The sequence below is a fragment of the Rutilus rutilus genome (genome assembly GCF_951802725.1).
Source record: "Rutilus rutilus genome assembly, chromosome: 25".
Taxonomy (NCBI): domain Eukaryota; kingdom Metazoa; phylum Chordata; class Actinopteri; order Cypriniformes; family Leuciscidae; genus Rutilus; species Rutilus rutilus.
The window spans coordinates 14,607,748-14,624,346 of record NC_140229.1 but is presented as its reverse complement, the minus strand read 5'-3'; the positions used below and the strand labels follow the sequence as shown (position 1 = coordinate 14,624,346).

At 37.8% G+C, this 16,599-nt stretch overlaps 1 protein-coding gene across 4 annotated transcripts in view; it reads right to left on the bottom strand.

Annotated features, from left to right (window-relative positions):
* Window positions 1–1,006: 1,006 nt before the first annotated feature.
* Window positions 1,007–16,599, bottom strand: part of trim3b (tripartite motif containing 3b) — a 30,617-nt gene continuing 15,024 nt past the window's right edge. For 3 of the 4 annotated variants that reach the window (XM_084400627.1, XM_084400628.1, XM_084400626.1), the window contains 12 exons: window positions 11,361–11,542; window positions 9,858–10,098; window positions 9,381–9,532; window positions 8,618–8,798; window positions 7,809–8,541; window positions 7,592–7,695; window positions 7,245–7,412; window positions 5,746–5,914; window positions 4,842–4,901; window positions 4,463–4,533; window positions 1,934–2,074; window positions 1,007–1,815 (listed from right to left, as the gene is read on the bottom strand). In XM_084400627.1, coding sequence (XP_084256753.1) covers window positions 1,663–1,815; window positions 1,934–2,074; window positions 4,463–4,533; window positions 4,842–4,901; window positions 5,746–5,914; window positions 7,245–7,412; window positions 7,592–7,695; window positions 7,809–8,541; window positions 8,618–8,798; window positions 9,381–9,532; window positions 9,858–10,098; window positions 11,361–11,506 — 2,319 coding nt within the window. In that variant the 5' untranslated portion in view covers window positions 11,507–11,542 and the 3' untranslated portion in view covers window positions 1,007–1,662. The remainder of the gene's footprint in view (window positions 1,816–1,933; window positions 2,075–4,462; window positions 4,534–4,841; window positions 4,902–5,745; window positions 5,915–7,244; window positions 7,413–7,591; window positions 7,696–7,808; window positions 8,542–8,617; window positions 8,799–9,380; window positions 9,533–9,857; window positions 10,099–11,360; window positions 11,543–16,599) is intronic. The other variant, XM_084400629.1, reaches the window with a different exon arrangement.

The window sequence follows — 16,599 nt, the reverse complement described above, 5'->3', positions numbered from 1 at the left end:
ATTGAAATGACTGGATTTTAAACCCCTTCTCGGATTTCACCCACTAAAATTCCCAGAACAATAGTATATGTGCTTTTTCAGTTTTAAAACTTTATAGTTATCGTTCTTAGTGTGAACAGGCCTTTACTGACGAAGGTTCTCCAAAAAAGCCCATCACGATAGAACCCAGACAGTAACAGTCTCGACCCAGATCCGGCCCACATATGGGCCGTGTAATCCACATGTATCAGATCTGGGCTGACACTATGTTGCTGTCTGGGAAGCAACTGTTATATAAACTTGCAATTTGCATATATTATAAATTAATAATATACAGGATTTTTTTTTGGCTATTACAGTATTTTTTTATTTCCAGCCTGGCAATAGCAAATCATTACAAGTATTTCTGCTGCAGAAACCATATTCAGACTGCTGGTAAAATCATTATCATGCAAAAACATAATTTGCACAGATATAAGATATACGCTCACCGTTTCAGCTGTGAGCCACCATTCATAACCTTACAGTATCACATAGAGCGAGTAGCCTATTAAGGAGACATGGTGTCACATAAACCTTCAAAGAGACAAAGGAAATATCCACAAAATTAAAGGGAGGTGATTCTGAAATCATTCGCTGGTGATGGACAATCTCGAAACAAATTATTCAGGAAAAAGTGTACAAAACATTAAATAAATAGACAAATGAACAAACTAATACTGACTAAAGACAACATTTGGTTGCTACACCGTGAACATCTGGCGCCTGCATGATTATTTACAGAGAAGAGATATAATTCCATACAACTGATCATCTTTATAGAACATTAAAAAACATAGGCAACAGGCCTATACTTGAAATACTTGGGTTTGATTATATTTCTATTTGCTTGTTGGATTTTTCAACATGTAAAGTAGCCTTGTGCTTTAGAAAAATAAATAATTTGGAATGGAACAAATATGTCCTATTTTAGCTCCTTTTGTTAATTGGTTTGATTTTTTATTTATTTTTTCTTAGAGAGAGAGAGAGAGAGAGAGAGAGCAGGGATGCGCATCACTTCCTGTGCTGTTGATATCTGTGAGGGATAATCAGCTCAGATGTTCAGTCTGAATGATTTAAACACCCAGTTGGCTGAAAGCGCTCACTGATTAGCTTGGATATAGTGAAATCCCAGTGGTAAATGCTGACAATACAAGAAGCCAGTGTCATTTACATGTTACATACACCAAATATGTTCATATGTACATAAATTTGTATATTTACAAATGCAGAATGTAACAGAATTAAGATACACAACTGTTGCAGTCATGGGAAGGTCAATCACTGAGACGGGAAAGGAATCTTGGAAATAATCGCCTTTTCGGGTAAGGGTTTAAGACGCGATTAACAAAATGTATATATATATACACTTTTTATTTATACACAACTTACATGATTTCTAATAAGAATCTGTGCTTATTGATATGGTTGCTGTTATTTACAATCAACATTCCTGGTTTAGTACAGAAGTAGTTCTTTGTTTTGGAACATGAAAATCAGTAAAAGATTAAAGAAAAGTGCTTTTTGTTCCTTCGATTCTTCCTTTCTGGTTTGGCTGGAGGATTTCGCTGATATGACTATGCAAACTGTGATGAACCGAAGTCGCAGGAGAGTTTGTGTCACCCCGTGGAAGTGCCTGAGGGGTTACTGCAGGTACCGGTAGACTTTGAAGCAGTGGTTACCAGAATCGGCCACCACAACATGGCCGTCGGAGGTTAAAGCGAGACCCTGCGGCCCATACAGTGGGTCAGCGGTTGTGTTGATGTAGGAGAGAAATGAGCCTGAGCTGTCAAACACCTGAGGAAAACAAACAAACTTGTATTGTAGAGATTGTCGTCTTAAAAAAGTGCTACTGAAATGACTTATTTCTTGGAGATTTTGTAAAGAGGAAGTGGATGTTTAGAGGAGTCGGTACCTGTATTCTGCTGTTGCCCCAGTCTGCTACGATGATGTTGCCGTTAACATCAACAGCGACCCCTGTGGGCGCATTAAACTGGCCGTTTCCCTCTCCATGGGACCCAAATTTAAACAAAAACTCCCCATCTGCACTGTAGACCTGAGGAAATACACATTTTAATCACCCATATTAAATAAATGATCCCATTTTTTTTTACAATAAATGATGCATTCTATGATTTCTCCCATCATTTAAGTTTTACACATATGAAATGAATAATAACTGAAAATATATTTAAAAACATCAGCGACTTAGCAACTTTTTTTTTTTTATGGAACAGGTTACCTCATGGGGGCAGCCATTTTGAAATCACATGACAGATACATATTTTGTTTTACCTCTGTAAACCCCATTATTGGAAACTTTGGTCACACTTAATAGTTAGTTAATAGTGAGAATTGGACCCTAAACTATGACTTTTGCCTCAATTAACTCCTAATTACTGCTTATTTATAGTTAGTAAGGTAGTTGTTAAGTTTAGGTATTGGGTAGGGTTAAGGGATGCAGAATATGGTCATGGCAAATAAGGCATTAATATGTGCTTTATAAGTACTAATAAACAGCAAATATCCTAGTAATATGCATGTTAATAAGCAACTAGTTAATAGTGAGAATTGGAAAGTGTTATGGAAACTTGTGGAATCATTGCTGACTGCTAATATTGCATATTTACAATGACATCAACACCTGAAAACTATTGCATTTGTGTGAGATTGAGATTACATCTACACCACTAAGCCATATTGTCAATGCACTTAAAGGTGCAATGTGTGATATTTCTGAGGATCTATTGACAGAAATGCAATATAAGATCCATAACTATGTTTTCAGTGGTGTATAAAGACCTTACTTAATGAACCGTTATGTTTTTATTACCTTAGAATGAGTCATTTATATGTACATAACCGCAGCCACCCCCTTCTATGAAGGTCGCCATATCGTGACGTCATGTTTCTACCGTAGCCGACAGCGAACAGACAGCGCTACAGAGCGCGTTTCATCACTAACTTGAATGAGAAGCAGCAGGAAAAGACGCGGCTTCCTACGTCGGCCACCGTAGCCTCTCATTCGAGTTTGAAATTTCAAGGAAAGGCCGCGAATTATTGACCGATTGCAATTCGCAAATCTCACCACTAGATGCCGCTAAAAATCACACACTGCACCTTTAAATGATTACTAAGAGCACCTTTAATATTTATTAACATTTAATTGTACAGTGGGGAAATATATTAATATCATATACAATTTTTTTAAGTGTAAAGACTGTGATTTAAGGCATATTTAATGAATACTACAATTAAATCAATTATTTGACTAAAGAATATATGAGTCAAAAAATATTTAATTTAAAGGGGTGGTATAATGCCCCTTTTTACAAAATGTAAAATAAGTCTCTGATGTCCCCAGAGTGTGTATGTGAAGTTTTAGCTCAAAATATAATTTTTTACAGCAAGTTAAAGTTGTCAGTTTTTGAGGGTGAGCAAAAACGCGTCGTTTCGTGTGTGTCCCTTTAAATGCAAATGAACTGCTGCTCCTGGCACAGAGGGCGGAGCTTCAACATCTCATGTGTGTTAGCAGCTCCGATTACCTCACGCAGACAAGCACTAAAATGTCAGAAACTGTTCTGCCTTTTATGTTCAAACCGGAGTCGGACAATGATGGAGAGACTCAAGAAGAAGTGACAACATGTAGAATGCAACAAGACGTTTCTGAATGGTTAGTTGATGAATTTATGTTTCTGATGTCGAGTTAACTATCTTCAAGTTAGCATATTCTGTCATGATAATCTATAAATCGCTCGTGTGGGAACTGTTGTAAGATGCATACAGAGTGACATGCATTTGTTACACGTACTGTATTGCATATGAAAAGACGAATGCGACAGCTTGAGCAGACTCACAAATGTGCTCTACTACAACAACTCTTCCTCTTCTCAACATGGACTACTTGTTCCCGGGGGCGGGGTTTATATAAATTTTAGGGAGGAATGTCGTGTAGTCCCTATCAGCCGTTTGTTTTAGTCCTTAAAAATATATTATCTTCCTTTGTTTTGAACTTTGAGCGTTGTAACTTTGCAGATGTTGTTTATGCTCAAACAGCAACATTACCCACTAACTAAAGTTAGAAAAGTGAAATCATAATCAACCACCCCTTTAATATTCATTATGGTGTTAAAGTAGTTCATTAAAGTAGTTTAACATAAGGCAGCAACATAAAATGTGAAAAAAATGAATGGGTACAGATACTTTCCCAAGGCAGATATATATACATACAATACAAATAAATCTAGTAATACTGTGAACTATTATTACAATTTAAAAGAGCTGTTTTCTATTTTAATATATTTTATTAAATTTATTCCTGTTGTGGGTGATTCTGGTCTCTAGATATGGTTCAGGTCCCTTCGTTCAAGTTTATGGGATTTTTTCCCACCGGTTTATTGTCAACCAGGTGAAAATTGTAAGAACGACCGAGAGATACACTCACCTTGACGGAATGGTTATGAAAGTCTGTCACCACAATTTCATTCTTGTTGTTGACAGCAACAAAGTGCGGGCCTGCATGTGAGGAAACAGAGAGAAATGGGGGAGAAGAAAGATTCAGACGTGATAAACACACAGAAAGAGAGCGGAGAGGAGAGCAGGGATGTCATGTGATCAAGATCTCACAGCTGATTAGATAGATCTCATGATGTAATGTGTATGGAAGCCTGCATCCTTATCATTGAACAATTGGATTTTTGCCAACATTTGATTAGAAAGACAAAGCACAAAATCATTTGCTCTTGAATTCAGTTCTAGAATGAAACTTAATTTCAATAAGATAAATCACCACATTCTGGGATAAGAATTCACTCAATACTTACTGAACCCAGGGCCAGATTTACTAAACTTTTGCTCCAGTGCAAACTTTACACCACTTTTTTCTAAAAAGGAATGGGAAAAACACAAACAAGGGTAAGCGGAGACAAATAAATGACAGGGCAGAAGGGATTGAGACAAAAAAAGCGCAGAAACATTTCAAATGGTGCAAGGATGAAAATCATCCTTAAATGCTGGAACAAACATGGAGCAGACCAGAAGAGCAATGGAAGACTGTCTAGAGATGCACATCCCAAACCAGTCCGCAAGCAACATGCACTTGCTTAAAAGGGTTAGGAAAAGGGACTGATGTATTTAAATAGTAAAATAAGCAGCAGCAAGAAAGTGTTGGACGAGCTTCAAAAAGCATGACTAATGTGTGTGTAGCTATCAGTATCTTAGAAAGAATATAGGCTCATTCATGTATGCATGCATTGGCCTTCATTATTTATCATACTGACAGATAATGCAACTGAAAATATAGCTTATGCTAAAGTGAAACAGGAACAGAACTGAGGCAGGGAAAATATACAAGTTTACATCCTTTTAGACACTGGAACTGAAGCCTGTGTAAATCTGGCCATTTCTGTATAAAAAACACCAGCATTTTGCGGCGTTTGTCTTCCCAGAATGGTTCTTAGTTGTTGCTTTTGTAGTGAAACACCATTTAGCTCTTGTTTCTTTCAAGTTTGTTCATGAATTGCAACAGTTTTGGTCACAAGAGTTCCTGAGCTGGACAAAATGAGGTATTAGGAAGAGATGTTAGAGGACAAGCAGTCACAGCACACAACAGTGGGCGCCAACAACACCTCTGCAACTCTTTAGTGCTTAGGTTAACCACCACAAACCACATTACATTATTCAACGTTGGGTTTATTAGCATTATGATACAGTGTTCAATCGCTGTACCTGCGAACTGTCTGTCTGAAGTGCCTCTGGCTCCAAACTTGGTCACTAGTTTGCCATTAGACTGAAAGATGAACACACAGCAAGCTTTATTATCCACTGCGATGATATGACCGTTCCTGTCCACAGCCACTCCTTTGGGTCCCATCAGACGGCCAGCACCGATCTTATTCTGCATGGGGCACAGACATAAAGAGCGGGTCGTTTAGAGGACCTTATTAAACGGCTATTAGGATTATGTAATTCTGAGTAGCCGAATCCTTGTCTCTTCCATGAACAATCAAAGTCCCAGTGAAACAGAAGTTGCAAACGACTTTACTTCAGTGTTGTGACTCATATATTCAATATTTAATAGAGGGCGGGGTTTAGCAGACCAGTTGGAGGGGAGTGGTTAAGGATATTCAACCCAAGCTATCAAACTGACGTCATCAGAGAAGGAACGCCATTCCAGAGCGAAAGCAAAATTTCTATTTATTTTGATTAAAGATTACCATGTCAAACTAATTTTTTCTGTGTATTAACCTACACTGATTCATTTTTCACCACAAGACTAGTAATGTGCACTATTTCTAATATTCCTCCTTGTTCTAGCTTACTCTTGTATTCCTCATTTTGTAAGCTGATTTGGAAAAAAAGTGACTGCTAAATTAATACATGTAAATTAGTCACCCATGGCATTGAGTAAGAAACAATATTTACAGAGTGAGCAAGCAACAAATTATGGCTTCAAGTATACATTTTAATTATTGTAATTTAATTGATGTCAATATTTAAGGACTTGTACTGCTTGAGTTGTGCTGCTTAAATCTTTTTTGGAAATTGTGATTAAAAAAAATGTATAATAAAATCACTGCTTTGATGAACAGAAAGTTAAAAAGAACAGTATTTATTTTAAATAGACATTTGTGTAACAGTATAGTCTTTCCTGTCACACACATTCAATGTTTTATGGGGACATTCCATACACATAATGATTTTTATACTGTACAAACTGTATATTCTATCCCCTAACCCTGAACCTACCCATCACAGAAAACTGTCAGCATTTTTACACTTCCTAAAATCGTCACTTAGTACTTAGTGGCCCGGTTTCACAGACAGGGCTTAGACTAAGCCAGGATTAGACCATAGATCAATTAGGACATTTAAGTAATTTTTATAAACATGCTTAGAAAAAAACATTACCGATGTGCATCTTAAAACTAAAAAGGCACTGATATATTTTTAAGATCAGTCAGTGCAAGTTTATTTCAGTGGAAACAGCTCAGACTTACATTTTAGTCTAGGACTAGTCTTAAGCCCTATCTGTGAAACCAGGGGAGTATGATTTATAAGCCATTTTCCTCATGGGAACCAAAAAAATTTCCCCACAAGATCAAGGATTTCAGATATTGCCATCATGATGGGAGACATTTTGTCCCCATAACGTAAGGTATACTGGAACCACACACATGTATGTATGCATGTATATATGTATATACATATTATGATGTAAGCATCACCTTGAATTTCCCATCAGGGGAGAAGATGCTGATCCATCTATTATCATAATCAGCTACTATAATGTCTCCATTCGTGTCGACTGCCACTCCTGTCGGCCTCTGCAGTTGTCCTGGAGAACGACCTCTGACCCCAAACCGTGCTTTGAACTGGCCATCATTAGTAAACACCTTCATAAAAACAAACAGATGATACAATTTTGCACTGAATGCATTGAAAATGTGTCTATATCTCTGTATTGATTCCAAGTAAGATTACTGTGACACATTGATTCATTAATTTAATATCCACTAAATTGATTTAGAAATAAAGCCTATGATTTCTATAATATTGCTATACATCAACTAACCTGTATACACTGGTTGTTGCTGTCCGCTACAATGACCCTCCCATTAGTGGAAGCAGAGATGCCCTGTAGATTAGTGAACTCTCCCTTCTCCCTCCCCCGAGAGCCTGATGGGTCAGACAAAGGAAATTCACAAAATCAAAATAATATTTAACAACAATTTAATATGTCTAACTTCTTATTGTGCACACAAAAAATGTTTTTATCCAGTGTTTCTTACCCACTCTGTAAATCAGCTCATCCTCTATGGGGTTTTCCTTCTTTTTGGTGGTGCTGTACATGCTGGAGGGTCTCCGTACGGCTTTCTGCCTGATGTGTCCTCCTGTCCCGCTAGGAGATTTAACCCTCCTCTTCACATCATCCGGAGACTGGGGCACATCTGACGGCTTTATCGCCCGCAGTCTGAACGGGCTGCCCCGCACGGGCTGTCCATAAAGCATCAAAGAGAACGAGTACTCCCCGTCGCTCTTAATCGTGTACCCTACCTCATACGTTCCGTTTTTATTGTCCACGACCTCCACCTCGACCGCCCGCACTCCGTCCTGCCCCGTTATCTCCCCTCGGAGGACCGCGTTACCGGTCCGCACAAGCTCGCTGTCCTTATCCTTAGTGGTAACAGTTGCAGTCACGTGCTGACCGACCAGGGCATGTCTGAGCCCTTCTCCCGTTGCCACACTGGTGTGTCCCACGGCACCCGTCGTCAGCAGGACGCCCAGGTTCTGGATGGAGCGTCGCAAGCCCTCAGTCTCTATCTGGCAGTCCAAGTGGGCGTTCTCGTGCGGCCGTTCAGGGAAGTCGTGGCAGGCGAGGGCGCTCACCCGCTCACTCATCTGCTTTTGGACCAGCAGGACTTCGGTGGCGCTGCCGTGGTTCAGGGCCTGCTCAGTGAAACTGCAGCTGTTCTGGATGTGCTCTTTTCCCTGCAGAAGACAGGATAACTGTGCCTGAAGCACCTGGAGAGAACACAGCAGAAAGGAGCGTTAGAGAGATAGGAGTACAACCTGTTTAACATATCAGGACATGACTGACCTTCTGCTTAGTGCTACAAATGTTCTCCAGGTCGGTGATGAGCGCAGCCTGGCGTTGGTGCAATGCCTTCTCGAGCTCCTCAAATGTCATGTTGATCTCATTGACTGCTTCGTTCTTCCTCTCGATCAGCTGTTTAGAGATTTCATTCACCAGCTCAATGGCCGCTGTTAGCTGGGGCAGCCTGACCGAATAAAAAAGAACAGATTTTATCAGAGAAATGATGGAAAAGAGCCAAGTAATTTGGAAAACAGGCCGCAATATTATTCACAATCATCACTAAAAACAGCTTATGAAAGCATAATTTTGTTTTACATTTAGTCACTAGTAAAATTATATATTATTTTATATTCATATTTTTTTTAATATCATGATATCAATATCATATTTTAATAATATCTAAAATAATTCTAATAACAAAGACATGATAATGTTTAAAAAAATTATCATGTATTTGTTATTTAAATTATCTTAATAAATTATCTTAATATATATATATATATATATATATATATATATATATATATATATATATATATATATATATATATATATATATATATATATATAACAAATGATTTAAAACTAACATAATATATTCATCAGTATTATGTAATGTTTTTTGAATATACATTTTTTCGAATAATATTTTTCGAATAATAATGAAAATTTATTTGAAGCAATATGTATGTAGTGTGCTCTGTTGTTATTATTGAAGTGATGAATTGTATGTAACATCTGACTATTACGAACGGTGCATATGTACCTGTTGCGTATAGCATCCAGCTGGTTCTTTAGCACTGCTTTGTGCTGTTCTAGAACATCCCGCAGTGGAACGGTCACATGCTCCCGGTGTTCCCCCTCCGTGCAGTCCAGGCACATGGCCGTCTCACACGACTCGCAGTAAAACTCCATCACCTGTAGGGGCACCAGTGAGCAACCCTTTCATTCAGCATACTAATGGATTATCAAAGGGAGCTAATGTATGCTAACAGGCCTGAACAGCGTAAACACACATGTATTATGACTTTGAAGACACATAAAGGAAAGAAGCTGGTAATGACACAGCAGCCTCTGCCAATGAAAAATTGGCCTAAATGTAGAGAAATCAGGGGTGGTAAAGGAATTCCCAATCCCTCGTAGCCGTGATTTTCCATGCAACCTCGTTTTTGATGGTTTCTCCTTCATGTTCCCACCAAGTATTGCCAAATGTGGTTTCATCATCAGATGGTAAGAGGCTTACCTTGCCCTCGTGATTGGGACAGGAGAGCGGTTTCCCAGCGGCTGCTGCGCTGACAGACTCCAGCACGCTACAGGCCTCCGGCCGAGAACATTCTGGGTCTCTCTGCAGCACCTCCATGAGGTTTGTGATGAAGAAGTTGTTCTGTAGTGCCGCCACACCTTTCTCAGGCAAGATGGAGGTCTGTCTGCACACCGGGCAGGACAGTGTCAAAGACTGAGAGGGAATGTAGTTTTGTAGGCACCTGTGAGATAAAGAGAAGGACAGACACGATTAACAACCTCAAACTAAATCAATCAGCCACAATTATCAGTCGCTATTTTTTACTCTCCTCATGTTGTTCCAAACACTTTATTTCTTCTGTGGAACACAAAAGGAAATATTTTGAAGAAGGTCCACATTGCTGTGGGGACCAATGACTGTTGAGCTCCAAAAAGGACAAATACTAAAAACCATCACAAAAGTAATCCATACGACTCATGCACTATATTCTAGAGTCATACGATAGCTTGTCACCATTCACATTCTTTTTATATGGAAAGGAGTAACATATATTTTGCTATAAATAACTCCCTTTGTGTTCTACTGAAGAAAGTAAGACATACAGGTTTTACAAAGATCATAGGGTGAGTAAATGATGACAGAATATCCGTTTTTGTGTGAACTATCCCTTTAAATAGGTATATGATGTATTTTAATATTTTAATATCCAAAACATTAATAAAAAAAAACAATTCAAAACAAAAATCTGACCAAACCCAAACATTTGAATGCAGTGTATCTCACATTTCATAAATGATGTACTCCTGCGGGACAGTGTGAGAGCGAGAAGGCTAGGAGGGGAAGTGTTGCTGAAATTCAGTCACAACACGAACAATCACAGTGGAAACATTCCACTGACATTCAACCCCACAGATACAAAGCACAAATAGAGTCTCACTGCACACATCTCATGCCATCTATGCAGAAGAAAATATTTGTGGTAGAGACAGAGCACCCATGCCAAGCTTTGTCAGCAGGAAGTAAACAGTTCATGCAATCCTAAGGTTTACAACTGATCTACGCTTCACTATGGGGGGTGTTTCTGTGGTGTGCAAGTGATGTAATCGGTGTGCGGCTGAACACCGTGTAACACCAGTAACACCGACCATCACAGCAAGCCTATCTCATGCCAGAGCTGTGGCCTTGTGCTGTGGTGCTCATGTTGGAAATATGAGTTCAAGTGTGGCTCGCGACCTCGCATCATTACCAGATCTCCTCCCCCATCGTATTTCAGGTTAGGAAGTAACCAGGTGAGTGTAGAGACGGGGAGGGTGGAGGGATGCTGAAAACTGTTGAGGAACATAGGTGGGTCGGCTATGTACATATATGCCTCCACTTATGCTGATTGGGTAGACATGTTGATTACCAATTGCTGGTTTGAATGACGTGATGATTGGATAGATCATTTGAACGTGTTCCTCCCGAACTTTGTTAATAAAACATAATTTAGCAACAAATACAGACCTTTCGCAGAAGGTGTGCAGGCAGGGCAGGACTTTAGGGTTGTGGTAGTGATCCAGACAGATACTACACACCAGGAACTGCTTGTCTATCTGGCGCACCACTGGGCTTGTGCGGCCGGTCTCAAACTTCGCCATGGTGACAGACATCCACAGAGAGGGCCGAGGGCCAGGACACACCTTAACCTGAAATGAAGAAGATGCTGAGTTATTAAAAGTCTTCAAACAGGAAAAAAAAAAAAAACACAATGTGTCATCATTTAAACTTTGAAATTATAAAGAGGCCAATTCACACTGCACCGACAGATGCCAACCAGCGCGGACGATCAAAAGATTACAGCACGTCACTTCTCAGACATTACATGCGATGACAAACACCAAAAGTAACACACTGATCTGACAAAACCTGACAAAGTGTCTGTTGCCATTGGTCAGCGATCTCTGTGTCTGTCGGTACAGTGTGAACAGCCTTTAAAGGGATAGTTCACCCAAAAATGAAAATTCTGTCATATTTCACTTACAATCATGTCGTTCCAAACCCATAAGATTGGTTAATCTTCGAAACACAAATGCAGATATTTTTATTGATTTTTTAAACTTGAGAGGTTTCTGTCCGTCCATTGAAAGCCCAGAAAAGAAGGTCCAAAAAGGTCATAAAGGCATCATGAAGCGAATCCATGTGAATAGTGCAGTTAGTCCAAGTCTTGTAAAGAGATACACCAATTTGTTCATCAAATAAAGTGATCATATCTCTCCACAAGTTTTGGATTAAACCGCTCAATTCATATAGATTTGTTTTATGACGTCTTTATGACCTTTTTGTATCTTTTAAAATTTGGTTACCAGGGGTCTCATTTATAAAACTGTGCGTAGGAACCTTACTAAAAGTGTACGTGCGCCCGAAAGCCAAAAATGGCGTACGCAAAAAAATATTCAGACTTATAAAACCGTTCGTACGCCAGAACCTGCGCAGATTTCACTTTATAAATCCCAGTCAGCGGAAGATTGTGCGCACATGCGTCTCCACCCCGAAATAACCATATATGGAGTTTACAACGCCTAGTTTTACTATGCAGATCCTCATCTGCATATCATTTGCATATGATTATTCATCCACGTGATAACGTTTAACGGTACAAGACACATTACATTAATAAAAATCATGTAGTTGCCTATCCTTGCCTTGTTTTTGAATACATAAATCAAATAGTGTCAAATACATTTCAGAGAAAGTTTTTCTCAATCTTTTCCACTGGCCGAATTTTAATTTTTAATGGAAACAGATGGGCCTTGGGCATTATTTGCACGAAACTATTTTCTCAGACAATCTGGTATTATCATGATAAGCAATTATCTCTGTGGTTAAAACATTAAAACAGCACGCCACAGGAAAAGTGTTCAAAAACATTGCATCCACAACAAATATTTCTATTGACTGAATAGGCTATTAAAAAAATGTGTAACTCTCACTAATGATTTCATGTTTAAGTGTGTAACTCCATTCATTTGAATGGCATATTTAATCTAAATGTTTATACCAGAAGTAAAACATAGTTTAAATCATTATTTTATTTATTTAAACTGTTATTTGCGTCAGTTTCACTAAACGGCCCAACGCGCTCGCTGGCGCGGACATTTAAGAAGGGATGGATATTTTCTTCAAGTGACAGGCTTGGTGAGTGAAATTATATTTTGTATTATCTTTATGTATATGTTTAATTTTCTTTAGATTTTCTGTCGAAAAGTGACCAAAAAGACACTTAACTCCATCGGTGTCGCCAAACTGCTCCATCTCCAAAACGTTCGTACGCATGGGTCAGAGTTTGCGTGCAGGTGCGCAAATTTTCCCGTCAAGTTTGTTTTTATAAATCACAACTTGTGCGTCGGAAGTGGCGTACGCCTCTTTCAGGGCCTGTTTTATGCGTACGCAACGGTTATAAATGAGGCCCCTGGACTTTCAATGGAGAAACAGAAACCTCTCAGGTTTCACTAAAAATAATGAATTTTTGTTTCGAGATTAACCAAAGTCTTATGGGTTTGGAATGACATGAGCGTGAGTGAATGATGACAGAATTTTCATTTTTGGGGTGAACTCTCTCTTTAAAGAGATATTGAGATGGCAAGAGAAGACAAACTCCTATATGAACAGGAGAACCTTGAGAGTGAGACAAGAGGTTCTGCTACCAACACATTATTCTGCTGAGCAAAGAAGAAGAGAAGAGCACGGAAAATTGGATTACAGAGTTGTGGAGGAAAATAAATGTCAACAATTTTCATGCCACTTTTCCACATGTGCCGCAACAACAGCGGGCAGACAGATAAGTAATGATACAAGGACATGAGCAACTGCTGAGGCCATTACATGCTCCTGCAATGTGGGTACACGCTGTGCCACTTTTTACTTTAGTTGTCCTCTAGGCAAAGAGATATGAGACCGAGGAAAAACTAATATTTCAGGTCTAATTCTATTTAAGGATGTAAAAGAAAACAACTAACATAGGGCCATAGAAATATGACCGTCTTTCAAAGACGTGTTATGTTAAGGAGTAAGTTTAATGATTTATATTTTAAATAGAAAATTTAATAATGCACAATTCCATGTTTACGTCTTATTTTGTGGCACATTATTCATACTGTATAGCGAAACATTGTGAATATAGTGAAAACTTAACACAGTATTTCCTGCATTCAGATTCAGAAGCAACAGCAACCATTTAAAAAAATTGGTTCAATTAATAATTAATGGATATTTAAATTATATGACCAAAATTATATACAATTTGATAGATTAAAGAGTCCCCAAAATGAAAATTCTGTCGTTTAGCCTACTATTCACCCTCATGTTGTTCCAAACCCGTAAGACTTTAGTTCATCTTCGAAACACAAATGAAGATATTTATTTTAATTAAATCAGAGCTTTCTGTCCCTCCATTGACAGCTACGCAACTACCACTTTGACGCTTCATAAAGCCTAATAAAAGCCTAAATTAAATCTGTTCATCACATACTAAAAAGCGATCCAGTCTCTTCCGAAAATTGGGACTAAACCACTCGATTCATATGGATTCGTTTTACAATCTCTACTTTTTAAAGTGACAAAGTGGTAGTTGCATAAACTGTCAATGGAGGGACAGAAATCATTTGTGTTTTGAATATGAACGAAAGTCTTACAGGTTGGGAACAACATGAGGGTGGTGAGTAATTAATGAAATTCTTTTTTGTTTTCATTTTTGTGTGAACTAACCCTTTAAGGGGCGACGCATCTTAACACACTCTCCCATACAAATCAGATTCAATATTCATACCTCATATCAAAACATAAAATAAGGCCTTAATTCAGGAAAGTCTCTCTGTCTGATCAGTTTGCAGGCCAGCGTTTCATTATCACACTTTCAGTCTCTCACTTCTGCTCTCTGTCATGTTTTGACAGTGAGCGTTTTGCTCTCAGTTTACTTCAATGCCTCTGGTCTCAGAGTTGCTCTGATACTTCTGCAGGACTGATATGTGCACTGCTCTCATGGACGTATGAGTGATGGTAACATGAGAACGTTAAACATAGCTGATATTAGTTCCCTTCTCCCGCCTTCTAAAATCCTCCTCCCCCAAACCCCCCCACATCCTTTCTGATTTGATGTGTTGATGTAGCGGGCTATATTTAGACGCAGGTCTCACTGGGGTAAGCTTAATAAGGGGTCACGTCCAGCAGCGGGGGGCTGACATTCTTGTGCACAACACAGAAAGAGGAGCCAGAGCAGGTATCTGGGCTGACAGGAGATCAAATACACACTGACACGTAGAATTCATTATCATGGGAATAAAAATGCAATTTACAAATAAGATTTACTGGTCTGAAGAAATATACACATCTGAAAATAAGTGCACAACATTTTCTGCCGTCGCTACATGGTCTATGACATATAACAATGTATATATGATGTAAAAAATCTTTTGAAAAACTGATCTGCAAACATGTGAGAGTACACACCACATTAGTACATAATTATTATCATTTTCAATATGATATATATATATATATATATATATATATATATATATATATATATATATATATATATATATATATATATATATACACACACATTCATAAATATAATTTTTTTTGGGAAGTCTGACCATTAGTCAGTAAGTCGTTAGTCAGCCATTAATTACTTATTGACCCTAACACAGTCATGAGGGTCTGCAGGGGTCCTCTATATGACATAATTTTAATTTCCTTTTTATGTTTTTTTTTCTGTATTTTGGTTGGACCTCATGATTTTAATTTGGCAGGCAAAATTTTTTAAATATTAAAAATCAATGAAGCAGTTTTATTCTACACACTGCATATAGTAAACTAATAATAGCAAAACTACTTAAGTTTTTTTTTTGTATTTTAATTAATTAATTAGAATATCAGGACAGTTGTATCATCCTAATATATATATATATATATATGTGTGTGTGTGTGTATGTGTGTGTATGTATATTATATATATATATATATATATATATATATATATATATATATATATATATATACATACATATGTGTGAGTGTAAAAACAAGTTTATACATGTAACATTATGTATTTTTAGATGGAGATATACATACATACATATACATATATATACATATATATATATATATATATATATATATATATATATATATATATATATATAAAGAGTCTTATTATAAAGGGGTTTATTCAAGTATGTATAAACTTCACAATATATATTTTTTTAGAAAAAATATTAATATTTAGAAAAAAATAGGCTATATAATAAGAGTGTTATGTCACTAACCAACACGCATGCCAACCAAAACAAAGTGTTTTGCTCTAAATGCTGACTGGCATAACTCCACCTGTTCCAATAAAACAAGATCTGTAAGATCTTATGGTTCAAGCCACCGGTCAGCAAACCTGACCTGACCCAGATACAGCCACAATCGAGAAACCAAACACTGTGTCATTGTTCAAAAAAAGAAGCCAACAACAATCCGCAATTGTGTCATGCCGCCACTTACAAAGTTATCCCACAATGCACTCCCACACGTCACTGTGTGCATGGCACATACACCTTTAAAACACAGCTGCTTCTGACATCCACAAACATTCCATGGGATGCTGAACCCATGACTTAGACATCCAAAACTATAGTTATAGTTTTATAGTTAAAATAGTTAAAAATATATATATATATTTACCCTAGTAACTGCTCTCCCACACGAGGGTCTCTTC